Below are 27,794 nucleotides of genomic sequence, written 5' to 3'. Positions count from 1 at the left end.
CCTTCATGGGGCGGCCAGGGCTGAGCAGACAAGGCAGGTTGTGTCTTTAACAGGCACAGCAGATTTGGAGGAGGATGTTTGCCCGTGGCCTAAGGTGCAGAACGGTTTCATTTTGTATGTGAACACAGAAATATTATTGTCTCACCGTGGCAACAGCAATTTCACTGAAAAAAAAAAGCTGTTCCTGCTAGGAAAAAACAGCTTTTCATTTGCTGCTACTTGTCAAATTCTGCTTGGTGCTTTACTACAGCTCACCTGACAGCAACCGCTGGGCAAACACGCAGTGATTAATGCACGCCAGTTCCTCTTTGGTCATGAATTCTCTGTGACCAGACAGGGAATTCCTTCATGTTCAAAACGTGCCCATGGATGATTTTTGTAGGCCTTATTCAGCCTGTGTATTGCCTTACAAACGCACTTTGCATTCCTGATGTAACGCTAGTTTGGAGCTGTTGTATCTGGGCACTAGTGTGCTGCTGCAGTTATTTTGGCTGAGTATAGCTCTGAATAAGCATATAGCCAAAAATAAGAATTTCAGTGGGGTTATCCGTAAATATTCCCCACCATTTTCTTCTAATGTGTCATTTCCTCATGGGAAAGGGCCCAAGAAGATTAGGCAGTGTTGCGAAAGGCAGGTATTGAAAATCCATCCCCTTGCTCCAGCTAGTGCAGGTAACAGTGGCTATGAATCAGCTAAGGACCCGGCTTGTGCAAGGCAGAGCCTGTCCCAGCCAGGGCTGGGAGCCTTGTCTTCATATAGGATGAGTCCTAAAATCAGGACTCCATCAGTCAGCAGTGGGGATAAAAAATCTCCCAAAAACTAATTTGGAAATGTTCAGGCACTTGCAGTTTTTAGTTCTTAATTTATTCTCTTACGACCCAGTGCTCCAGAATGAGCCAATCCCACAAAACCAGACTGTTTTCTAGTCGTGCGGGTGTGCACATGAGTGTACGTGTGTGTGTGTGGGCAGTGCACGCCCTGTCATCTTGGGACGTGTCTACAGGGGAAAACGTGGGGTGTTTAAGGTCTATCCACTATGTGGATGAGTCAGTGGGAATACATTACAGCATGTTACACCCTCTGAAGGCTCTAATCCGGCAACAAGGTGTCCTTAGAAGAGAGTAAATCCTACTGTGATCTCCTGGATCAGAGCATCTACACTCCAGTCTAACCCTGCCAGACACCGTCTTCCCACATTCTGCCAATCCCTTATAACAACCCTGGCCCTCCCCACACAGGGAGGCTTCCTATCTTTCCTCACCACCATACCGTCTCAGGAACATGGGATCTTCACGGCCTTTTTGCTATTCTCCTTGCTGAACCAATCCGCGCGTAACTCCTGTGTGGGTGCAGCACATCGCAGAAACGGATTTGGCCTCTGGTGCCTGAACCTGCCCATGTGCCTGGTGGAATCACAAAGCTTGTTCTGCCTTTGAAAGGGCCTTCTTAACCTTGAGGAACGCTTGTCTATTTTTTCAGTGTTCCCATGTTGTCTGATTATCCCCTATTCTTTTTTTTTAAATATTCCTCTTTCTGGAGTTTAGCTCTTGTGCAATGCTAAGTTTTAAGGAGCAGGAAGGACCAAAGGAAAGAACTTGAATTCCTTTCACTCTTCTTCTTCTCCCCCCAAATCAAAGTTTCTTGAAAAGCACCACAAGTAACTGGATCCTGGTGGTCAGACCCCCCTGTCAGACTGTGGGGGGGGGACCCCCAAAACAACCTCCACTGAGCTGCGTGCGCTGGGAGGCAGAATCTCCCTGCAGAGGGGAAATGAAAAGCCTTTTGCTTTAATTACTGAGTTAATTATTTATAACCCCTGTTGGCTGAGCATGCAGCCTCCTCCAGCCAGCGCTGTCCTCTCAGCATTTGTGCAAAAGCTAAGGAAACAAATTAAAGATGGGAAAAGTGTGCTTTCTCAGGCTGAAAGTAGGAGGGCGAGGTATCATAAGACAGAGGGAAACGTCTTTCAAAATTCCAACACCTGAGTATTAGTCCACCTCATGACTTTAATGTATTTAACCTTGTGAAACTCTACAGAGAGAAGAGGTGGTATCATTCTCACTTCGTTTTCTGCACGGGTATACATAAAACTGCACCACCACGAACGCTCCAGCTACCCCAGCTAGCTTCCCTGCTTAACTTTAATGAAGGGACTTTCACTGACGTCTGAGGACCAGGACCTGGGTTACAGCAAATAGTAATTTTTTAAAAAATTAGCCACTGAAGTTATTGGCTGCTCTACAGTTTGCATGTCTCCCTCTGCACAAGACAACATTTTTAGCTTTGTAATTACATGGTAGGTGCCCAGCGTAGAAGTGCAGGGTCACTATCGGGGCATCGCGGGGTAATTATGTGGCCATTTTTGTCTTGTAAATTACAGAGTTATCTTGGATGGAGAGAAGGAGAACTGTGGCAACTGCTTGACTAATTGGTAGTTTAAAGTTTAATTACCCCAGGCCTGACGTGCTACCTCGCAGATGCAGAAGTGGGAGGGAAGAACAACTCCAGACCCCGCATATGGCTCGCCCAACACGGACACGGCGGGTGCTGGTGGGGGAGCAGCCTCAGCCCCAGGCTGCTGACACCAGCCCATCCTCCTCTGTGCATCCCCCTGGATGGACGGACACGTATGGGAGGAGAGGGTAGGAGCTCTGCTGCAGAAAACCTCCAGCTGCCCTATGGATTGAGGCTATTCCTCTCTCACCTCTTCCCAAACCTCCCTAGGAAGAGAAATTCTCCAGCCCCCTGGGAGATGACAGCATATTGTTCCAGAAGGATGGCCCTACTGCTGCCTAGTACTGCTCTGTCCTCAGGGAGTGCCTCCCTGCATTAGAGGGAGAACCCTTTCCTTAAAGAAATCTTTACATCCAACTCATTCCTTAGAGCCATGACCGTCAGATTTGATTTAGCACCAGGTTGCAGAATAGGTACGCGTTTGATTTTTACTGGAAGGCCAGAGGGATATTGGTGCATCATCGTTAACAAGTCTGCCCTTAGTGGGGCTCTCAAGGATGGCTGTGAAAGATTTCACCAGGGGAGATGCATTCTGAAATGGGGTTAAAACTAGTTAGAAAATGCAGGTTGTTACCAACAGTCAACAGCCACTTCTTGTCCTGACGAAACAAGCTAGGAGGGCAATGCCAGGGCCTCAGGTGCCCAAGACACACAAAAACATCGTTACCGCAACAGGCATCAATTGACAGTTCATTTAATTGCTTTGAAAAGATGCAGATCAAAGCTGGAGGCAATAAAACTCCAGCAACCTTGGAGATTAATGTGCTGGCTCAAGGGAGAAAACACCACAAGAACACCACAAAGAACTTTGGTACTTTCTTAACCAACAGGTGGATGTGAAAAAAGATGTCCAGCTCAGTAACTACAAACACACTGCTTTACAAAATATGAGATAGCAAAAACACCCCACCATCAACGAGGGCAACTCACCAGATTTGCCAGAATGTAGTGGTACCCATTCCCATTTTTTTCAAGCTTGATGATCTGAAAGATGAAAACCAAGGATGTTTAGCAGAGACCAACTAAAGAAGAGGAGATTCCTTTACCCGCCCTTTCTCCCCCCTGAGTTTTCCTCAATGAGACAGTTCAGTTGTGGACAGGAAGACATAGCAAAAGAAAAGTTCGCAATCTTATTAGAGGAAAGACAATTTTCACACATGATATTTGAGCATCAAGTCTGAAATTAGACAGGACAAGATCCCCAAGCAGATTCCACAGGCAGGGAGAGTAAACTACCTAAACCAACCTGTCTCAGGGGAAAAAATCCCAAACAGTGGCTTTTTTTTTTTTTAAGGTTAAATGAGATGTATATTTCAGACACTAAAGGAACAAAGTGAGGAGCTGGGGTCCATTTGTCCTGTGAATGAAACATCCAGCAAGACTAGAGAGCTATTTTGCACGTTCTCCGAGCTAGAGCCCGTGCTGCAGATACCTGAGCGGGATGTCGCGAGGTTTAGACTACAGGGCAATTTTTCTCCTTTAGTGCACTGGGGTAGCTTCCAACCACATCTCCAGCACAAACCTGCCTGCGCAAGTCATGGAGGATTCCCCTTGCGTGTCCATTGAGATTATTTATATCTTCATATTCATGGTGTCCCAATATATGCTCTTTGCCACTTCCTGCTTTCTTCCTTAGGTTTTTATTCTCTTTTATCAACAGAGTTGGTTACAGATCTGTAACTTCTGAACATTTCTGTGTTAGCTGGAAAAGTTTCCCTTCTCTGGGTAGAAAGGCAGCACTTGTTGCAGGCTTGCCTGTGATTCTGGGAGGCAGAGCCACTGACCCCTAACTGTCCCTGTCTTTTTCTCTCTTGATGTAAAAAAATACAGAAAGGATACAGCTAAAAACCACATTATTTTTACTGGCTCCATGTTTCCACTGAAGTTCCTCTCCATTGATTTCCAGCAGCACTGTTGTATTCTTACCGGGTTGCTACAGCCAGATACCATCTGCTCTTGAGCCAACCCACATGCAGTGAAAAAACAGGCCCAAAGCAACATGCCCTCAGAACCTGTAACAACACAAGAATTGCCCGTTTCTGAGAGAATTGTGCTGTTTCCATAAGGTTTCTTTGCTAACAGCACTACCTCTTATTCCCATCGTCGTATGAATCGATTCCGAATTGCAGCCTGCACTGCCAGCGCTCAGGCAGCGTGTGCAGACAGCAGCCAGGACAGCTCCTCACAGCCGGAATGGTGACTTATTCCCATCGTCGTATGAATCGATTCCGAATTGCAGCCTGCACTGCCAGCGCTCAGGCAGCGTGTGCAGACAGCAGCCAGGACAGCAAGCTCCTCACAGCCAGAATGGTGACAAAATGACAGTCGTGCTGGATGCGACCGGAGGTGGGTCTGCCCAGGATTTCTCTGATACCCGGCGGCAGCAGGTGCTGGAGAAGCGTCAGACGAGGGCACGCGCAGACTGATCCTCCCCACGGGACAGCGCTCCCAGGTTATCCTGAGCAGCCATTTAGGGATTTGCAAATGGATTATAAATGAGCTGACACTTGCTCTGTGCAACGGGTTCATCTGCTTTCGCCTGTCACTGATGAAGTGCGCTTGTACGCACATTAAAAGTCATCTGGTTCCCAGCATTAGCGTGGGGTTGGCAATTAACTCTGATGAAGGCTTCGTTTAGCAGCAGTGTCTTACACAACTGGTATCAGCTCCAACAGCTTCGCTGCCCTGTGCTTCTCCACGCAGGATCCCTCAGCATGGCTTCTGCTGAGCAGTCAGAAAAAACCTCCATGTACCTAAGGCTGTGAAGAGATACACTCTCACTGTGGGCAGTGTTCTGAGTATCTTCCATCGCCACATCTGAGAAGTAAAACCAGACCCAGCTTGTCCCCTTCCATTCATCAGCTGCGACTGACCTTTGCAGCAAGTCCCAGACCTTGTGGGAGGAAGAAGCATCTCCAGGGCACTGGTATGTCTAAGAATTACAATCCAATTCCCCATTCCTCCAGTGTCAACATGAGCTGGCATTGGTTTCTTCTGCCCAAACTCTCCCTTTGTTATTTTATTAGGTGTCAGAGTCGATGAACCGGAGAGGGCTGCCATCCAGCTTTCCCTGAGCTGTTCATCTTGCAGCCCATCCACCTGAATTATGAGGCTTGCTTCCTGTGTTTTACACAGTTATTTGTGATCTTAATTTATTTTAAAATGCTTGCTCAGTCCTAATGTGTCCGGACGGCAGGAGCAAGCCGAGGTTATAATAGCATTTATCACTTAGCCTGAACGTGGTGAGAGGCTGTGCTGGGCTGCATGCTGATAGCTCACTTGGGCCACCTAGGTTTCATTACCCACTTCTTAATGGACCAGTTTGACATCTATTAGAGAGAAATCCTCTCAGAGTGAAACAGTGGCAAAGGAGAAATTCCAGTTATTCATTTTAATGAGAGACAAGGAAGAAACAATACAGGGCTTTGATGGAGTACAACCCACCGTTTACTTATCCCATTAAGGCTACACAGCGTGGCCCCGCGGATATCCTGCCCTGAACCAAGGCCTGGCTCATAAACGGCAGTTACCTTGGTGAAGATAAATCATGCCCTTGAGGCATGACACAGAGGAACCTCTGAGAAAGAAATCAGGTCATTAACATATTGAGCACTGCCTCCTTCGACAACTGCGGTCTCCAGAACGCAACGACAGCCTTGCTGGAGTCAGCAGTGGTTATTTGTGTTATGTGTACGGAGTGGGGAAAAGAAATTAAAAGTGTGCACAAGTGCCAGTGTGTAGGTGTGAGGGACTGATGCTAAACAGCCATCCCCAGCTCTTCCGTTCACCAGGGAGCACAAATCCACAGCCACCGAAAGACAGAGATAGGCTTGTCAGGGAAAAAGAAAAATGGATTAAAATGTCCCTGAGAGGCTGAGGCAGCTCTTTGAACACCTGAAACACTCAAAGAGACAGGGCACACAGAGCACTGACATCCACGCAAAGGTTGCTAGTGCGGTGAGCTGGGAGACCGGCAGCCAGCCCGAGTTTACGTCCCAGCTGAATTCCATGTGACAATGAGCCGAACACTGTCTGCGACTCCCTCCGGTCATCTGCATGTTGTGACCTGGCATCCCCTGCTTGCACTGGGATAACTACCTCTGCTCTCAGAAATCCCTGCAGACTCAGAACAGGAAGGCAAACGAGGATGAAAATGGACTACACGGGTCTGAATATGTTATTCACAGCCTTATTCCTAACAGGAGCGTTACCTCCTGGGCACAAACATCTGTTGGAATTGCTCTGCCTCTGAAGTCAGAGGACACAACATTGTCCCTCTTTTCCATGGGAATAGATGATTTTTACAGCATTGCAAAACAAATAATCACAAGATCTGGATTTTTAGTGTTCTTGCAAATGTCTTTACTTATATCTAAGTTTAACTCCTGCTCCAGTTTTGGGAAGAAGTTTGAAAGACTTATTTTCCTGTTCATATTAGGAAAGCTAGACAATATTCGACTAGAAAATTTCACTTTCTGTTAGACAAGCCAGGCTTAAAACCCCAACATCACTAACCCTAGAAATCTGATTTAGCCTATAGGAAAGCCTGCAGAAAAGGCAAATTCACTGCCTGCGTCCTGTCAGAAATTTTGTTCACCTGCAGCTACTCCATGGTCAGAGAGAAGACTTTACCCTCCAGAATCATCTGGTCCCTCTTGAGCATGACCTTTGAGATTAAAAACTGCTGCCTGCTTCGTTCTTATATATAGCAGAGTAGCACCCAGAGACAACCAAGGATGGATTGAGCTTGTTGCTGCTCTGTGCAGCTGGTGAGATGGCAGTCCTTGCCCCAGACAGCGAGCAGCTGAAGTGTGAGACAGGAGATGACAGGTAGCTGAGACAAGGTGACGTGTGGAGCACGAGGTAAGAGTGAGCTGGTACGACAGCGGGAGCCAGCGCACCGGCTGCGTGGCACTGCGGGGCCCTTTCTAAACACGTGGGATGGGAGTCCCAACGGTGGGGGCACCTTGGCTGGAGGTGTGAGAGGGAAAGGTATTACGGCTGGAGTTGAAGAGGGGACACAAGTGTACACTGAGACCTACTCATGGGCTTGCATTGGTCTCCAGTCCACAGAAGTCCATTTTCAGGACTTAGGGAAAGCATTAAGGGAGGCACAGAGGGAAAAACGATGGGAAGAATTTGAGTCTGCACTACCGGGCTACCTATCTAGGGCAGGGCACATAACCTAGCTGCTGAGTCCTCTACTGCATATCCCATCTGCCTTGTGGCCATGGGCTTACAAAACATCCAGGAGGTGGATGTGAATGAACGTGTATCTCTTGCTGCAAGGCATGAGAGGAGCTGAAAACATCTGATCCTACTGCAGCCTGGGGACCCTGGGAGGATGATGAGCTCTAGCCTGATCTGGAGGCAGTGCTTCTGAGGACACTACGGATGTACCATGAACTTCTCCATCTCTGTCCTGCTGGCACTGGTTGTGAGAATTTGGTGTGGCACATGAAGGCTGGAGGACCAGAAATCTGACAGTGCAGATTCACACCTCCACCCTAACTCACAGGAGGTGGGAAAACCAGGGAAAAACTCAGCAGAATAAGGAAGTGCTACGTCTTGTGCACACTGCTTGGAGGAATTAGCACAAAGCAAATTGGGCAGTAAGGGGGTGTAAAGGGCTCAGCAGAGGAGCCAAACAACAGGGAACGTGAAGTAACAGAGCTCACTCAGCATTAATACATGAGAGCTAGTATTTATAGGGCTTTACAGTGGCCACACTAACATGAGAGTAACATCTGCAACCTCTGCAGCCTGCTGCAATGCACACACACCACATCCAGTGAGAGCCACAATGAGACATGGGTCAGACACGAATGGGCAGGAGAACTTCTCCAGGAGAAACAACCCTTCCCATCTTGTGTGAAGGACCCCTCCCAGCAGACCCACACCAACAGAACCTTGCTCAGGATGATGTTCAGCCGCTCAGATTCACAGTCCACCACCACCAGCCTTTCCTTCTTCTTCTCCAGCTCCTGGAAGAGCACACGATAGCCCTCTTCTGTTGTTGTCAGGATGTTGACAGCTGTCACCTGCCAGTTCTTCTCAGCTGCAGTGTCCAGCACTTTCTGTAGGACTGACAACCCTACGATGGGAAGAGGACATCAGGGGAAGAACCAGGTTTTAGTTGTGCAATGCCATTATTCCATCCTTCTGACAGCCTGCATAGCTACCTGGAGCCAGGCTGGATACACTATCGCGAGTGCAGCAGAACTACGGACAGCAGCTAATAGCCTAGCATCTTACCCAAACACAGCTGGACTAGAACTAATGACTCCTGTTTTTTCGGTCCTAGCACAGAAAAACAGGATAATTCCAGGCCTGGCTTTCCTTTGTAATCAGCAGATCAGTCTCGTTGATCAGGCCCTGCTGTGGGATTCAGATAAGAGCTCTAATCCCCATTTTCTTGTCTGTCACAACCCAAATCTCTTGATTTCTCTGGGCCATAGTTCCCTTCTCGTCTTTGATCTGTTTTGTCTGTATGCTTCTAGGGTTAGGGACACCCTCAGCAATCACAATACACAATCATATTCAGCATCCCTGTCTCTATCATCAGCATCTCACCAAAAAACTTCATTATTTTTAAAAGGATCTTGACTAAATTACGTGCGCAGCCTTCCAGAGGAGATACGTGTAGTCAGCACCACACTGGATTCCTGCTAGACAACCCTGCCTACCGCAGTCCTTTTGGGATATTCAGCATGCACATGCCTCCGGACAACAGAAGACAGAGTGGGATGATTTTATACCTTCTCCTTGTCTCTTATGGTCATCCTGTCCTGCAAGGGTTAATGAAAACTTCCAGGACTGTGAATCAGCCTTACATCTGCACTGCCCTCCAGAAATCCGTTTTGCTCTCAGCCTCCAAGCCTGGAGCTTTAAAGGCATCTGAGAGCTGGGAAAACTGAATCACGGAGCAATGAGCTCACTAGCCCTGTTCATGGTTTAGAGAGTTAAACAATATCTTCCAAGAATCCAACAAAGACTTTCATTATTCACAAAGACAACTAACATACATTAGCACAGGGAACCTGGAGTTTTCCAAGCTATCTGCCAGAAACACACACACATATCATAACTGGATGTGGGCTCAGGTGAGACCTGAGCAGCTCTTCATTCACATTTATAAATGTGGGACTCAGTGGCCTTGAGCTCAAGTAAGGGACCTCTTCAGTATGGGATCTATTCAGTATAAACAATTTCCCCATTTGACACTCAAACCACTTAGACATTAAATATTTCCTTTGTACTCATGGGGTTCTGACCCTAAGAACACAGACGTACGGGGTCAAGAAAATGCTTCATCTAGGTCGATGCCCACCTTTGGCAGCAATGGATATTTAGAAAAGGAATAGAGAACAGGGAAGGTGTAGGGTGACCCTTACTTTAGCCATTCTCTCAGCCTCCATCAACTCACAGTAAGAGGACTTCTTGAAGCAAAGTCTCCGTCTAGACCAGTGTGTTTAATTTCCTGGTAACCCTTCCCAGTACTTGTGACTTACCCCGGTCAGCATCATAAATGTACACGAACTTCTGCCAGCTGTAGTGCTCGATGACATTGATGAGGGCATCCTGCAGCTCTGGGCGAAGCTGGAGAACAAACTGGTTGGACGTTTCGACGGGGAAGCTTGGAGTTATGAAGCAGACGTGGAGAGCCCCGCAGAAAGACGTGAGCATGTTGACAGTCCTCCTCTCGTAAAATCCAAAGATGGCGTAGACGCCCTTGGAGAACTGCGAGCAGACTGGAGGAGCAGAGAGAAAGGTTGTGAGGGCAGGACAAGGAGATTTCTCAGGGAAGTCACCAAAATAAACCTTTCTCCTGAGATAACCTGCAGGATCTCTGAACAAGATCATTTTCCCGAGGCCTGTGGGCTGGCCAACACAAGAGTGGAGTAGGAGTAGGAGTGCATTGGTACTTGGGGACATGTACGTGGCAGTCTCTGGTTTCCTCACAAAGCCATGGTGGGGAAGGCTGTGGGCCCACTGGTGGTGGCCTGGGAGGTCTCTGTGAGGAGTGCTTGCCGGGTTCTCTGGCAGATATGTGTGCCTGATCCCAGCAGCCGGTGCTGTGCTGCACAGCGAGGGCGCTCGCTCTCTCGTGTTGGAGCCCTTCTTAGGACAGCACTTAATGATACCGTGGGGGCTGCTGGAAAAATGCCTCAGGATCTCAGTGAGGCAGAGAGTGTTCACGCTTTCGGTTGTAAAACTCAGCCCCTGAGACAGTCAGACTCATTTAATATCACCTCTGTTTAGGGCACATTCCAAGTTACCATCAATAAATCTCCAAGGCAGAGGTGGTGGCAGTGACAGCATTTTCCCAGTGTCAGAACTCCTGGCACTAGTGTCTCCTCTCATTGCTACTTCAACTCTGAAAACCTTTGGCTGTGACATTTATACCGACTCAACACTTCACAAGTCACTCGTCTGCACCCCCCAACAGACTGCGGGGTGAGAGGTTGGATGTGACATTTTGGGGTCTCCTGCCAAGCGCTCTGCACTGTTTGGGAATTCCTTGACCTGGTTTCTGCTGGTAGCCGCCAGCACTGAACCTTCTGCACATGTAGCTGGAGACAGGCTCCTAACCATGAGCTGGCTTCATCCTTAGCCGGGCTCCATCCAAGCTCTGTCCCTGCAGCGGGGACCAGAAGTCATCCCCAGCTGGCTTACAGCCCTTCTGGATAAGATTACCCTGTTCCTCACTTCCCTACTGCCAGCATCAAATATTCAGAGGGAAGGGCAAGAAATCCATGTTCCCACTGTGCAAAGGGGGTCCCCACCCCTCTCTCGCCACCCAAACAAAGGAGCCAGATTTTTGAAACAGTGCAGGGTATTGAGAGCTGAGAACTGAATCTCATGACACTGGTGAAAATCTTTCCTTCCTCTTGGAGATGAGCCCAGGTTTTGGGCATCCCAGCCCAGCAGTTTGTCCCCAAGGTCACCCATCCTCACTGCTCTGTGATCTCACACACCTCATCACCCTCCTCCCCCGAGGGAATTTGTGTTTCTGTAGGCAGGGACTTCTCACAAAGCCCAAACCATGACGGAAATAAAGCCCTTTTCTCTGTATTTTCATAGCAGTGTCTCCCCGTGCAATCAGCAATCGTGTCTGTATCAGCTGGAGTCACTGCCCTCATCATGAGACTGACACGTTCAGGAAGAAAAGTAGCAGATAGGGACAGAAATAGTCTGAACATCACTTCCATGTGACTGGAGCAGTGGGTCTAATGGAGAGTGCGATATACCATATGTGAGAGATCAGAACGTGATCGCTGGAGACCCAGGCTTCAGACTCACCGCGTGATTAAAGTGACATTCTCGGGGCAGCTGAACAATCCAGCACAATTAATAATACAGACAATAAACGTAGCAGCTTGTTTTGTTTGGGTTTTTTTTCAGGCAAATCATGGATTTCTTGAATTTTATTTTCTATATGAAATGAATCTATTATTTTTTAGATATTTTCTTTTTAACTCTGTGGCTCAGTCACGCTCAGGCAGCCCTCCTACACTGTTCTGAGACACTCATCAATCCCAGCATTTGAAACAGATTGCGCCAAAGACGACTGGGAGAACGAACAGTCTTTATTATTAGTAAGTTTGGAAAGAACCCTAGCTCGCTTTGTACTTTCAGACTAAGAGAGGCCATGGACAAGGCAGATAATTTGGAAAAGAAACCCCAAACTTGGTGAAGGTCATCACCCAAAGAACATCAAAGAAACTGTTGTGTCAATTAGTCTGGAAAAATGAAAAGTGGGAGAACTGCAACTACTTTTCTGGGACTGAATTTGGCATAATGTAAAAGAGGTGGCTGCAAAATTATTTATATCTCAGGACTATTTTAAATTACGGATGTTCCAAATTAATTTACCCAGCAAAACTAAAAATATGTTATTTGTTATTTATTTAATACACTAAGAGATAGCTGGCATTTCTTTATAATTGCTTTAATTGTTTTATTTAGCAAATTTATTAACAACAGTGTTCTCATTTGATTACTCAGCAACTTCCTAATAACATACTATTAAGATTTGTAAACTTTAACTAGAAGGAGCAAATATTTTAAACTCTATTTTTCCAGTGGGGAGGAAGCTTATCAGTTCCTCATCACTAATGAGTCTCTGACTGATGCTTCCCTAGAAAGATTAAGAAACATAAAAAGGATAAAGGTCATGCTGGAATGGAAAGTCCAACACATGGAGCTTTTCTGGTCACTTGGCTGATGATAGCATGGCGTTTTGCCAGCTACCTGTTAGCAGCAGGACGGCCACAGCCCGGCTTTTCCTGCACAGGAGGGTTGCTGTCATGTGGTAGTTGGCTCCAGCAGCTGAATTTGGACAGTTCAGCCTCTGAAGCTCGTTCCTGCAGGCAAGAAACTGATTGAAATGCAACATTGCAAGTGTTGGCACATCCAAGGGTGCGAGCGTGAGTGAAGAGTGTTCACTCGGATGTAAATGCAGAGACTTGTGACAGTTTGCATGTGCTAGCCCTGGCCTCTGGGCTGCACACAGGGAAAGAAAGGCGGAGAACATCTATTCTGGGCTGTAACTATGCTATTATCTTACAAAGAATTTGTAATTAATTACAGAAAAGTTTTCCTCTAAACTAGACCTTAGAAAATATAGTTCATAACGACTGATAACCATAGAAACTATTACCATATTCACCCTGATCAGTCTCGTATTATTGATCAGGTTGGGACATCTGCCTGGCACATTCCCAATCTGCGCTGTACCAAGCACCATGGCCATCCCACATCCTTCCTCCTCCAGGCACAGGATCTCTCACTGAGGATCCCTAGTGCCATCCCACAAATAAAATTAGGTAAAAGCAGAGACATTAACTTGACTGTCACCTGGTTATGCTGGAAAGAGAACCCAGCAACAACCAGCTGCCCCCTGGACAGAACTCCACAGACCGACTGCAGCCAGGTGAGGTGAGAGCTCCTTGGACTGCTGTGAAAACACTTCCAGCAGCAAAAATCAAAATAGCTTCCTAAGATTCCTGGCACCCACTTGAAAAGTGACTGGTGTGGTAGAGCAAGAGGGAGGCGTCCCCTCTCCCTTTGTGGGAAGGTAGCCATCACGTAGCTGATGTGTCCTTGAATTTGGATTAGGAAAAAGCACATGTGCTTCACTCATGCTTGAAATACCCAGACTCTAGGACTTCTAGTCCTTCGATTTCTATCAAGTTTCTCTTTTCATATGGAAATATTCAAGGTAAATAATTTAAATCTGAGAGAGGAAACACTTATTTTGTCGAAAACACATGCAGATAGGACACCGGCAGCTGGAGACAGGCAGCTCTGGCCACCTTTGCAGAAAGAAAAATACATGCCCACGAGTTTAAATTGTACATTTTCTCCACAGAAGAGAGAAGACATTGAGGTAGTTTGAGGCTATAAAAATTCCTGGGAAACATTCTTGTCTAAATCTCTCAACCAGTCACAGAGAGAGTAGATGCACAAGACTGATTTTTGCATTCAGAAGGGCCAGGGGTATTTTGGAACTAGAGATTTGAGCCATGTGAAAGATGGATGTCAGATGCAACAGATATGTCTTTTGGATTTTGGTAAAAGCAGAAGGAAAACTGAAATGTTTCTCTCAGAAATGTTCATCACAAAGAGGGGCTGAAACAGTGTCTGCATTTGAGGGAGGAGGGAGGTCAGATGGGCTGCAAAGAAAGACAGGAATGAGGATTTGGTCTCCAGGAGTGAAAATGGCACAATTCTGCTGAGAATCTGCAAGCAGGATTGCAAAAAGGGAACTGCTCCCCATGGACCCAGCTGGAGAAGAAGCCTGGTAGGAGATCCTGGCAACTGCTCCTCTGCCATTTCCTTTAGAAGCAGAATTTTCACCATTTCACTGAGTTTAAGACTAGAAGGGGACATTAGATCATTTCTACTGACTTTTTGTATCTCATGGACCATTAAGTTTCACCCAGCTACACCCGGAGGGAGCCAATAATACGGTTTAGTTGACTCTCGAGAGCCTCAACTGCTGTGTGCCTCTGTCAGAGAACAGAAGTAGCAGAGACAGTGCAAATACCCAAAGCTATAAGAGCCTGATTAAACGAAATATCCCCAGATGTTCCTCACAAATGACTCGTTCTCTGCTGCAGAAGACGACAAAAATTCCAGATGGTCCCTGCCAGATCTCAGAGCCCTTCCCGACCCTGACGGATGTCGTATATGAGGAACGTCTAGGAGGGAAGACATCACACCCTCTCCAGGAAAGCCATTCCTACAGTGCTGAGCTGCAGATGTTGTGAGGTTGTTGAGCAAACTACTCTTAATAGCCTAAGCAGTCAGGGAAGAAAAAGGGCAATTTGGAAATGTAGATGCCAAGAAAAGAAGAAATCTTTGAAACCACCCAATCCAGCACACACAGCACTTACTCCAGAAGCCAAGCTAAGAGAGGCGTTTTAAAAATTGCAAGATGAGTGTCATCTCAATCTACTGTCCTCTGTAAGCTATTAAACAATAGCCCTGCAACGCTTGCAGCCCCAATATCAGCCTGGCACCTCCTTCATCTGCCCACCCTCCTGGGACAGAGAACCAAAACCCTCCCTTGCAGCAAAACATATCCATTGCCAACAGTGGTGTCAAGGAGCAGCTCCCACATACTTTTCTTCACTCACTTGAGTGTTTGCATGCACATGGGGGAAAGGGGATGTGCATGTGTAATTTATTTTTAGCATGCCCTGCCTGGAGGCGACCCTCACACGATGATGGAGAACCTGACATCAGGTTGGTGAAGCCGGTGGAATTTCAATGAAAGAGCGCTAGTGTCTGCTTCAATTAGGATCAGCTCAGCTTTCCTCCCAAATGTTTGTCCTCACAGCTCTCCAGTGTGGCGTAGGTGCCAGAGCGCATCTCTTCAGCACATCCCAACGACAGCATGTTCCCACAGATTTCTCTAGCAGGGGAAAGCCAAACAGATTCTACACTCCCCCATCGCTCCACGCATGTATTTAGCTGACAGCAGATATGTCCCATATATATGATCAACTACAAATCAGGCTGATGTGATATCACAAGAAATATATGCTTTAAACATACAAAAGACACAGAAGTATGCTCCCTTCCATCATTTTCCTGCACTGCTGCTCTGACCATCTTGGAAGCTGCAAGTAGTGTTGATTTTTACATTAAGATCTCCTTTTTTCCCTCATATTTAAACAATAATCTATGACGGAAGAGCTGCTCATAACTGTTTATGCTGATAGCTTCATTTTTTTTCGTTAAGTTAGCCTGCCTGACAAATAAGTCTTAGTTTGCCTGGCTGACAGATGATAAGTTTCCCTTGAGATCAGATTGGATTTGGGATACTTCTATTTAGCATGCTGCTGAGTTTAAGGAAACAGAAATAGCATGGTGCTTTTGCCAACAAGAATTAACAACACGGACGCTCAGTCATTTAAGTGCACTTCCAAACTATAATCATGGTGGTGGAAGACACAGCCATGGGAAGTTGGCTTTAACTGCTCTGTTAAAGGGACCAGCTGAAAATCTTAGCTCTTCCACGTGCATACTTCACATCTTGAATCATCTTCTTCTGTTGCTGCTAGAGTCTTCAAACACAGTTCTTACCCAGCATACAGAACGGAAGAGAAAATTCAGATGTCAAAGGTCTTAATGGGGTCACTGAGCTCATTGAAAAAATGAAAGAAGGAGAACTAAGATGTTTGACAGGCTTTCTTTGTTCACTTTGCTTGTTTTTAAACATACTGTTACTTTGGAGATTGCTAAGATTTTGTTTACTCATATGAAATTAGGAATTAAATATATTTAAATGTTTCTGGTCAATACTGTCTCTTGCTCCATGCTCATATAGACCTAAAGTAAGACCATATTCTGAGCCTGAAGCACTGACGCCAGGCTCTCAAGCTGTGTAAGGTTTACTGCTGCCTATTGCCTCCAACTCTCCAGTGTCCCATGGCAGAGCCACAGCTCTTCCTCGGTGCTCCCTGCTTTCATAACTTTTTAAAAACAGAAAAGACATGCAGAAGGGCTTTGGTGCCTGGAAGCAATTCTGCATTTTTCAGCTCTAATAGAGGATTCCACCTTGTCTCGTTTTTAAACTGTGAGTCTTTCTTAAAAGAATCCATTTTTCCTACATGCCAGTGTGGCTCATTTCTGGGGTACAGCTAGCTGTCAAACTCTGGCAAGCAAACCCAGTTGGGATAGAGTCTTCTGAGATCCTTTTATGGCACATTATGCCATTCAAACTCATCCTATTTAGTTAATGAAGTGTACACCTCCTGCTCACGGAGCCCAGGGATGGCCCACCTGTGGCTATTGAGCCTTGCATGGCTTTTGAGCAGCCTGATGTTGACACTTGTGCCAGAATTGGTTTACACTCTCAGCAGGTCTGCGCTGGCAGCAGGCTGCTAGGCACTCCGGCTTTATGCTGTCCCCAGAAAGAAGCAAGCAGAACACGCTGGCCATGCCGGGTTGCCTGGGAGCAGATTCCAGCTGTTATCTCCTGCTCACAAACCTCAACTGGAGCTCCTCTGTGGCTCCCCAAGGTGGGGGGTGATGCCTTGATGGAGCCCCCAGCCGAGGATGGATGTTGCTGTGGGTCCCATGGACTCTAGAAGACCAGCTATCCCTGCTCTCGCCTCACCTCCTGTGATGAAATAGAAACCCAGAAATCCGTCCTCGTTGAACTCGCTATGTCTGAAGCAGTCTCGTAAATATTAAAGCAAGATTACTACAAATGAAAAAAGTGACAGCGATATTATAAAAGGAGGTGAGGGATGAGGGTTGAACCAATTTTGCTTTTGCTGCTTTATTAGATGGCTTTCTGTATTATATTGGTCCTTTGGCAGATAGTGCTATACCAGGAAAACGACAATATCGCAGTGTAGCTTTCTGCTGGGGAGCACGAACAACAACGGAGCAAAAGAACAAAGCACCAGAACCGCAGCATGCTAATACGGTACACAGCACGCTGCCCTTGGGTCAGCCCAGCGTTTCATCCTGGGCGCAAGGAGCTGAATTATTAAAACAGAGTAAAAAGAGGAGAGTGAGGGGTGGGAGGGGGGAAGATAAGTAGTAGCAGAAAGCAAATGTGCCATGTAAAGAAGAGCTCACTGCAGATGAAATGCATTTTGCCTTCAATGGCTTCTTTTCTTCCCCTAATACATCCTATCTGTTCATAGACATTAAAGCCTGCGACTGCCTCCAGTGCGAGCCTCGGGTTCTGATGAGGATTTTGTAAGTGCCGGTCTTGAAACTGGCTGCAGGTCACAATGCCTACACCAGACTATGGACTTCCCCCGGAAAAGTTATTCCAATGTTAGTGTTACTTCTACTGGGGAAGAAGGGTGTTAATGTCTACCTCAACAACTCCCTTCTTAATCTTCATCCCAATAATTAAAATTTTGGTCCCATGTCTCCCTGCTTCATATAACATGTATAGATATTCCCAGATTTTCCCTAGTCTGTGCTTTTGCAGATGTGCCAGCTTGGAAGCCAAATTGATGTCTCAGTCTCTGATGTGTTCCCTATGACATTCCTGAGACTGATGATGTTGCCTCCAATTGAGAAATCAGTATTTTGGTAAATTTTCTCAGCTGTATTGTTTCTGGTTTTCTTTTTTTTTTTTTTTAAGGATTATTTTCTGCTCATAATAATGTCTCCATTAGCCCTTCCCTGAGGTCTGCTCCAGGCATGGAGTCCAGTTATGATATACATACTCCTTCTTCCAGGTTTCTAATGAATCAAGACTGTTTAGCTGCTGCTCTGTGTCAGTCTCCCTCCCTGCCCCACCAGCTCAGTACCTTTGAATTTCCCACCACAACTGTACCTTGTGAGGCTTTGGCCGTTTGTAATCTACAGGATTACAGTGTTTTGGTCCACTGAATTTCACCCTGTAAATTACAGCATTAGGACCAAATTCTGTGGTTTGGCAGGGAGCTGAAGATCAGACTAACTTTCAGCAGGGTTATTTCCAGGCAGAGATGTGTCAGTGCATTTATCAGAGAGAAGGGCAATCTGCAGGAGAGCAGGTCTGAGCAGGAAGGTCTCATCCAGTGACCAGTGACAGCAGGAGACCGGGTGGCCCAGCAGACTTCCAGTTCTGGGTCTACACGTGGTATTTTCTGTCCCTGCTTTGAGATCTCAGCCAACACTTGGAAGTGTTGAGGTCTGACCTGCATACAAAGCTCCCCTTTCTGCTTCTAACTGTTCTCATGGTGGCTTTAAACATTTCCTTTCCCAGACACCAGGCTTTCACTAGCAAGATCCGTGACATGTACTGAAAGCGTATGCCTGCTTGAGAATGACGAGTCACACGCAGCGGTTCGGATCGCAGCGCATGGACACGTGCTCTCATGCCCTGAGCCTGCTTCTCCCCATGCAGTCGGAGCTGAGCACCTATAATCCCTTCTTCTTTGTCACCATCTCTATTTTTTTCCACTCCTGCTTCTAAATTTCCAATTTTTAATTGTTTTGTGCTACAGTGCATAAAACCTTACCCTTGCGTGCCACTGAACTAACACAACTCGTTTTAAGGCTTTCTTGATACCAGGCTGCAAATTAACAGCTTCATTCATATTAACACTCCACCTTTTTCTGTTCAAAGCAGCCAAAGAACCTGACAAAACACGCACACGTGCACGCACACCCTCCGCAATGATCCTTCCACGGTGCCAAACACTTCCTGGGCATGTGTTTATAGTCAGGCGCAAGCACCGGGGTTCTGTCTCTGGTGTCAGACCCCTGATGCTCTTCAGCCTACGCGACCGGCTGCAGCCAGGCAAAGGAGGGGTTAAACTCCGTAAAGTCAGATTGGGCACGGTCCTGGTGTGCTCAGTTTTTAATCCCCACTTTGGATGCATATGAAAAGAGACCTTTATATTTCTTTAAACACTGACTCTCTTTCCCCGACAGCGATTTTTTCACATTAACAAGAAAAACCCCTAAAGAACCCCCTTTTTAAACTCCAGGGGTGTATTTCCTTCAAAGAAACATGGGGATATGCCGTATCCCATACACCTACGTAGGATGTGTGGGCATTACTATTAATTTTTTTTCGCTGAGAACTACGCTTACCCTGTTATCCCCCACAGGTGGGTACCCGCTCTAGAGCAACTGTCACCCTGCATGTGTTTGCAGGATGCCTGGCACAAGGCTGCCAGGCCTCTGTGCGGTACTGGAATGTCTACGTGTTAAACAGCAATAAAACAAGCCACTGAACAGCCTCCTCGGAGAAGAGAATTGCCTTCCCAGCAGAGAGAAGAGAAAGGATACGGCAGGCTCACCACAGAAAGTAAGACAAAGGGTGAGGAGGGACCTAAATGGAGAGCCAGGAGACTTTTCCCTAACCTGACTGATCTTTTCGTTAGTGATGATGTCTTGTGGTGCTCTGCCTTGAAATACCTCCCAGCCCAGGAGGGAGGCTGGCTGACGAAGGCTGTCAGAGGGCACAGAGGGTGTTCCCCGCTCCTGGTAAGCTATTGTTGGCCTTTCTGACTTTAACTGGCTCCCTGCTCATTTAAAAATAAAAGGCGGCAGCAAACACAAAGCACAGGGTACACTCAGCGGGGAACGCACCAGCAAGCTCCCGTCTGCACATGGCAGCAGTCTTACCCATCTGGGCAAAGAGGAAGAACCCGCAGGTGCCCAGGACAAAGCATCCTTCTTCAAAGAAAACCTCTCGCCTCCAGGACAGAGCATCTTGTCCTCAGGGGCTGCGGTGGGAAGCAAAACTTCAACCCACCAGGTTGAAGGATACGGCACGGAATAGGATACGGGATACGGAATCTCTGACGCCTTATTTATAAACATTCACGTTTTCTATAAATTTTCAAAGCTACATTACAGGTATCTGCTGAGCGAGCAAGGCAGATGTTCCAAAACCTCCATGTGCCATCACCGCTCCAGCACTGCCATCTCTTCTGCAATCGCTGGGGTTATCGGAGTCTTGTGAAGGAGGAGCAGCAGATACGACCTCAGCAAACCACACCCCGCACGCAAGGGTTCAGCCTCCAGAGCACAGCCTTTTTGTGCTGTACACTGCATTCACTTAAGGTCTGTGAACGCAGGAATGGTTTTGAAACCCCATTTAACACCTCAGCAAGGGCTGAGTTAGGTGCAGAATGACAAGATCCTTTGACACCGGAGAGCGCTGGCTTTTGTGGGCTGAAGTGCCTCCCTTGGTGGTTCTTTGCTATAGTCATTTCTTGTAGGGTTTTTATTTTTCCTTTTCACATCAATGTTCCGTTCCATTGTGCTCGTAGCTTTCTTCAGCCCTACTTAATGTCAGGGGGAATATTACCATTTCTTCCCTGTCATTAGAACAGCTTTAATCCTGTCTGCACTGTGAGGGCAATAAATGATAATAGCTACCCCATTTTTATTTCTGCAGTGCCTCTGAGCACCAGGTTTTTTGAAAAATCCCAAACAAACAAGTTTAAGCTTGGGATCTTTTAAACCCAGTGGGAGACTGTTTTTTTAGAACTGTGACAGATGGCGAGATCTGGACCTATGGTTTGCGATTTTATGGTCTCTGGTGAAACTTCTGTGCGAATAGCTCGTTGTGGGTGGTGGAACAAACAGTTTACGTGAAGTGCATCTAGCTACTGTGCCCAGATGGAGTTTGTACGGAGAGGTGATGCTTGTTAAACCAGGGCTGCAAGCAGCTGCAGAGGGCAGCTTCCCTCCCGTGAGAGGTGAAGGCATCCGACCCGCTGAGCGGTGCGAGTAGTGGGGATGGGGGGACTGGAGGATCCTCGCTCCCTGCCCTGCTGCTCCAACAAATCTGTCTGGATCTCCTCTGTGAATGTGACCCAAAACACCAAATAGGAACCAGGGAGCTGGCTACATGGCAAGAGCTTTGCTAGAAATAAAGTGGAATAGAAGATTTTCCTAAAAAAACCTTGGGTAAAACCTGTGTCATTTCACCAGCATGACAGAGGGGATTTTTGCATCTACAGGCTCCTCTGGAACCTGCATTTGGATCCATAAAAATAATTTCCCATAACAAACTCATCCAGTAAGGAAATGAACCTCACAGGACTGAGGAAAGGACCAAGAGGTGGGAGAAGCTGCAAATCACATCACCAATTATACAAAACCACTTTGGATGCATATCTTTTGTATAAAAGACCCTTGGGCAACCAATTCCCATTAATGTTGGACAGGTGGAATCAAATTCTCAGGCACAAGATACTAAAAATAATATTTTCTAGAGACAATAACTTTGGGAAAGACTTTTCTACTAGATGTTTCCACTGCAGAGTGTCATGTGTTCACTGTAAAGATTTATGCTAATGAAAAATCATAGACAGAATCACAGAATGGTTTGGGTTGGAACGGACCTTAAAGACCATCTAGTTCCAACCCCCCTGCCATGGGTAGGGACACCTTCCACTAGACCAGGTTGCTCCAAGCCTCATCCAGCCTGGCCTTGGACACTTCCAGGGACGGGGCATCCACAGCTTCTCTGGGCAACCTGTTCCAGTGCCTCCCCCCCCTCTCCGGGAAGAATTTCTTCCCGACATCCAATCTAAGCCTCCCTGCTTTCAGTTTAAACCCGTTACCCCTTGTCCTGTCACTACAGGCCCTTGTAAAAAGTGCCCTCCCCCCCAAGCTTCCTTGTAGGATGTCATCTCTATGCTGTTATTCTTCTCTACATAAAGGCCAGCAAAGCTACCACAGGCATCTCAGTTATCCTGAACATCCTGCCCTTCCAACGGGACTGACAAAGTAGTCTGGAAAATGGGATGTGTGTCTTAGGCAGAAGAAGGTGGGAGCATCCTTAACATCATAAAAACAATGAGATCTCTTCCCGACATGCCTAGTTACATACAAACACCTTCTCTACTGATTTCCATTCTGGGAGAATTTTTTAAGCTCCCGAAAAAAGAGAATCTCTAATGAGTTGCAAAGAGCAAGAGAGATCATGTAAAACACAGAGCACAGGAAGAGTAGCTGTTAGAAACTTGGGGTCATTCATCATTTGGTGACACCGCACATACAGCTGCAGCCTCTGTCTCAAGCAGTTACTCAGTGTAAACCAAAGACTGTGACATGTTTTAGGCAGCTACTGATAAAACCCTACTGCTTCTCAGCAGAAACTTTACCTGTAAAACATTATTTAGACAGAAAAGCAGCAGCAGGCTGGAGGATGCTAACTTGTACCACTTTTCACAAGCATCAGAGACTTTCACTATTCACCAGATATTGCTTGAGCCTTCTGTCGACACTGCAGAGATCATGAAATGCATTTGTCCATGAAATCAGTCACTGGCCACCCTGAGTCAGGCAGGCCTTGAACAGAGAGGCACCAGATTTTCAAAGCGTGGAAGGAGTCCTTGGATTTAACAAATATTGTGCAAGACAACTGAGCCATGGAAAGCTTCACGTGTCAGCTGTCAGATTTACTTCCCACATGGAAAACTGGGGAAACTGCACTGTGTAGTGGACTCTAACCGTATGTCTAAAGTGACCGCCTGGATGGATAAAGGTAAAATTAACCTAATTAAGGCACTATTTATTCCAGAAGCCTCCAAGGGGAAAGGCAGGTGGAAGTACCATCTACCAGAGAAGGCTGGCAGGACAGAATCTCCTCCCACTGCTGGGCAAAACCCCAATAAAGACTTGGTCTGCAAGGAACGAGGCACAAGCAAACATGCCTGGGGCAGATCCCTCTGTCTCTCAACGTGCACAAGGGATGCTGTGTAAAAGCCTGTGATTTACACCTCTGGGATTGTCCTAGCTAAGCCGGTGAGGGCTGTGCTTTCCTTCTTTCTGCACTGCAACCCACTTCAGGTGCTGAACGTGACAGAGAGGAGTGTGTAGCCTTCACTTTGAGTTCCTGACCCTCCTGTTAGAGAAAAGATTCATTTCCCTGTAAGAGAAATTCTTTTTGGCTGCCTATATTTACCACGGCAGCAAATGACTGCAGCCCTATTTCCTAAGCGTCTGATATGACCATTCCTCTCCACTGCTAGTCCTGACAGTAGAGTGGTGTCAGTTGAGAAAAGCCTTGGTAGCATTTCCAAAACATGCTTAAGTGACTTAGTTGCCTACCACAGCTCTTTAAAGAAGAGATGTTGGAACAATCTAAAGAGGATTTGGGATCTAGATACATAAGGAAGCCATATGGTGCATACAACCCTTAAAAATTGGGCCTTAAGTCATGTATACTGAAAGGATGTCTCCTGTGACAGCTTTTGGCAGTGCACTCTTAAGGTCCGATGCTTTCTTGACATTGCCTGTGCAGCAATGGAAGAACTGGGATGACAGGTGGGGCAGGTTTGTTGGGCAGAGTCACTTTGCACCAACCTGGTAGTGCAACTGTAAATGTGTGACTATAATCTCTGTAAACTTCATCCTTAAATCTCTGATGGAATGACCGGAATCATGAGAAAATCATCCACTCGCTGCCTGCTTAGAAAGAATAGTCGATGCCATCTAAGACAGCTAAGAAAACCTTTTTTTCAGTGTCAGAAAGTTGTCTGCATTATACTCCCCCTGGTAACTACACTGAGACCAAGAGAATTACACTGGATCCAAGTACCATCTAGTTTTGTCAGCTGGGAAACACAACATGTTTCCTGAATGAGGCTGCAGGGATACAGGACCTGATTTGTGTGTGCAGTCAGCTGTGACTTGACTGTAAAGCGTACTTGCTTCACGTCTGCCTGAGCATAGGTTGCCAAGGTCCTCCTCAGAAGCGTCCTCAGGCGTGAAACCAAAAGGAATTTGTGATAAAAGACCCTTAAGAAACTTCTCCTGACATCCTTACTGGAAAATCCTTCAAAGCAAATATGTGGGAAATAACAGAAACCTGAAGAGATGTGAAAGCTGGAAGGGAGACAGGGAACTGGGAAAAGGAGATGCAAGCTCGAGGTTCGTGGGTAGGAGAAGAGCCAATTTGATTTCAGAATCAATTGAGGCTTCAAAAGAGAAAAACAAGGATGAAAGAGGGCGTGAAGAGGGGCTGAGTGCAGGAGCATTCAGAGATCCAAGGGCCAGGTGCCTATTTCTAGAAGGTAAGGGAGAAAAATGAGCTTTCAACTTCTGGGTCACTCTGTCTTTTCTCTCCCTGAATGGACAAAGACAATAACATTTTTTCATTCTTTAATACTACCTAGGCTTAGTTAAGAAGGGGTTTTTCAAACTTCACTGCCTGAAGCCTGGCAGTATAACCCCCATGAAGGTTTCTAATATCATTCCACAGTTACACTGACTGAGGCAGCCACCTGTGCGAAGCCACCTAACAATTTTGGGGTGGGACCCAAGTGCCCTCACGTGAGCCCCTCTTTGTCAGGTAATGTAAGGAACAGGCCCATTGCAGTGTTTTTTCAGTAGGATGCTCATAATTCATTGGGGAAATGCATTTCCCCCATGGGTAGTGACTGCTCCATGGGGCACTCCCCGTCCCCACGTGCTCTTCGCACCCATCCTTTGGGAGGAGGGAACGTGCAGGCAGCGGAAGAGGGCAGCACTGCAATGGGCATGATGCTCCTCTCCAAGCACACACAGCCTTGGCACCGCACCCCAGGCGTGGGGATTGTGTGACCAGCTGTTGAGTGGGCACTTTGAAACGGAGCTCATGGACTGCCTTTAACACTGAACCCATTGCAATTGCACTCACAGCTCAGCCTCACCCCTCCTGCTGATTGATGCTGGGCTGAGGGGTTCTAGAAGGAAGAAGGACAACATGACCTCTGGCCTGAAAGACTGGAGACCTTCCCAGAACAAAACGATGGCCCCCCAAATGCCTGCCTCTGGGTGATTCCATGATTTGTTAGCTCTTAAAAGCCAGAAGGGCTATCTAATTGCCACAGCCATGCTTGACTTCCAGCATAGCAGAGCTGGGTGCCCAGCTGGTGGCTCTGGAGCAGAGCTACTGCCAGGCAGTGGCTTCTGAGCCAAGAAAATTCCTCCCTATGGAGCATGGATGGCCTGGACTAGGGCCTCTGTGGTCCTCAATACAAGTCCATCCCATCTCCAGTCCTCACTGGAGCAAAGGAGAGTTATTATCCACAGTTATTATCCACAGTCATTATCTTGTCTGGAGGGTGCAATGGGCACTGTGGGTCTGTAAATGTAGGAGGTAAAGTTGGCCATCTTTGTCATAAAACTTGTCCTATTCCTGCATCACACTGAAATGTCTTTCGTTGAAAAACAGACATTCTTTAAGAAAGACATAAAGACCCCACATCTGATGAACAATCTCTGTATTTTAGGATCATGCTTCTACAGAAAATTTTCTTCAGTGCTAATACAGACTCTTCATTTCTATTTGGAAGCCTCCTGTTTTATTTTCTAGGCATAAGGTCTTATATTTGTACAGCACCTAGCACCAAGGGGAATCCCAAATTACAGCTACTTGGTTTTTAGCCTTCCTTAAAAAAGACACACATTATTGGAAACTACAGAGCATCTAGCCAGGTTTTTGATGATCCTTCATTAAACAGAAAGCAAACATTCAGATGGTCTACTGGACAAGCAAAGGATTAATTATTTGGAAGAAAAGTTACCCCAGACAACCCAGCTACTTTAGTTCATTTTGTCATAAAAGGTTCAGTAGGCTTTACTTTCAGCATCTCTGAGATGAAGCTAATGCCAATGGAACAGATCCAGTACAGACAGACAATAAAGCTAGCTGAAATAGCTGGATTTTTTCAACACTTAGGTTTTTTTACCCTCCAAATGAAAACTGAGGTTGGACCAAAAGTAGGAATACACTGATTTTGACAAAACATCCTGATTTTCCCATGGAAAAGTAGAAGGGGTGAAAGAGTTTTACTGTTAGGTCAGAATGTTAAAAAATAAACGTCAGGACACAATCAACCCTCCTCCCCTGCTCTAGGTCATAAGTTGCTCTACGACTGCTGCCAGTATCCTTTGCACCTAGAAGAGGTGCTGCAATGGCAGTCAGCCAGAGCAACAGGGATAAATCTGAGGTGGAGAATATGGGGCCAACGGAAATGTTGCCAGTATTCATGCTCGGCTGTGGGGGGGATGCTTAGCCACTCCCAGAATCCTGTATCCAGAGAAAAACACACTTCAACAGCATTTACCCTGCACCCGGACACTGCTCAGCGCAGCACATGCCCTTTGTCCTGCCCTTCTCACAGGGCGATGTTTCTGTGCGTCTGAGCCGTCAGCCCTCTCACCCCCGCTGCCACCCCTGTGCTCACCCTTCCCTGCTCCGGCAGGTACAGCCATGCCTCTTGCTGCACTCCAGCTTCAACCCTGCTTTGTCACCTGCCCCGCGAGCACCTCCGTGCCAGGCTCAGCAGTGCCCCAGCACCCTTCCTACCCACAGGGCAGGCCACGCACACCCCCGGAGGAAACCCTCCCAGCGTGTCCAGATCCCTTCTGCCACACACGTCCCAAATCCCCCTTGCCATGTCCCACCTGGATGCGTGCACACACACACTAATTCTTCCTTCAGCTAAATCCCAGCTTTTTACAGCGGCATTCTCACACACAGCGCTCCTTATCATCCCGCTCCCAGACGCACGCGCTAATCTCTCTCCGTGTGCCACGTGCCGCCACCTGCTTATCTTCTCTCTCTTCTAGGTGCGCACACTTTTTTACACAGAGACTAATCCTTCTCAGTGTCACGTACCTCAAAATCCTTCTTACAACGCCCCCTCGCACACTGAGTAATCCTTCTCAGAGCCTCGCACACACGATCCCGCTGACAGCATCCCTCCACGCGCGTGCACAGCCGCATGCGGCATCCCACAGCGTCTTTCACACTCACGGGAACTTTTCCGTGTCACACACACCATTATCCTCCTTCCTGAAACACCTATTTTCCCCTGATTTTGACAGTGCTGTCAGAACTGTAAACCCAGCATTTTCTTAAAGCCAGATCATCTAATGCAGAGGAGGTATTTGGGAGTAAAACCTTGGATATTTGGGTAACTGTCCTGGAAAATGGAGAACTTGTCTCACGGGAGATTTAAAAGATCTGGCATGTTTAGTGCAAGGAAGCAAACACTGAGAGGGGCTGGGTTGCTGTCTATAAAAACATCAGAGGGGTAAACACTAGAGAAGAGCTATTGATGCTGAAGGACAACATTGGCACGAGAACAAGGGAGAATAAACTAGTCATGAACAAACGCAGGCTGTGAACCGCAGGAAGATTTGTAACCGCTCGGGTATCGCTTTCCAAAGGGAGCACTGGAGCAAAACCAGAGCTTCACCTGGAGCATCATTTTTGTCCGGGAGCACAACCTGGTGTCACCGACCCTGCGGTCCCTTCCCGTGCTCGCTGTGCAGGTCGGGCTTGGAGTTGCAC

The 27,794-nt window shown here is 46.9% G+C and overlaps 1 protein-coding gene across 3 annotated transcripts in view; it reads right to left on the bottom strand.

The window, feature by feature from the left end:
* GRIA1 (glutamate receptor, ionotropic, AMPA 1) overlaps positions 1-27,794 on the bottom strand; it is a 120,993-nt gene that overhangs the window by 51,670 nt on the left and 41,529 nt on the right. For 2 of the 3 annotated variants that reach the window (XM_010157518.1, XM_010157517.1), the window contains exons 3-5: positions 10,027-10,266; positions 8,425-8,609; positions 3,446-3,499 (exon numbers count right to left, since the gene is read on the bottom strand). In XM_010157518.1, coding sequence (XP_010155820.1) covers positions 3,446-3,499; positions 8,425-8,609; positions 10,027-10,266 — 479 coding nt within the window. The remainder of the gene's footprint in view (positions 1-3,445; positions 3,500-8,424; positions 8,610-10,026; positions 10,267-27,794) is intronic. The other variant, XM_010157519.1, reaches the window with a different exon arrangement.

Source organism: Eurypyga helias, unplaced genomic scaffold, assembly GCF_000690775.1.
Source record: "Eurypyga helias isolate BGI_N326 unplaced genomic scaffold, ASM69077v1 scaffold8398, whole genome shotgun sequence".
Lineage (NCBI taxonomy): Eukaryota > Metazoa > Chordata > Aves > Eurypygiformes > Eurypygidae > Eurypyga > Eurypyga helias.
This window is presented reverse-complemented; position numbering and strand designations above follow the sequence as displayed.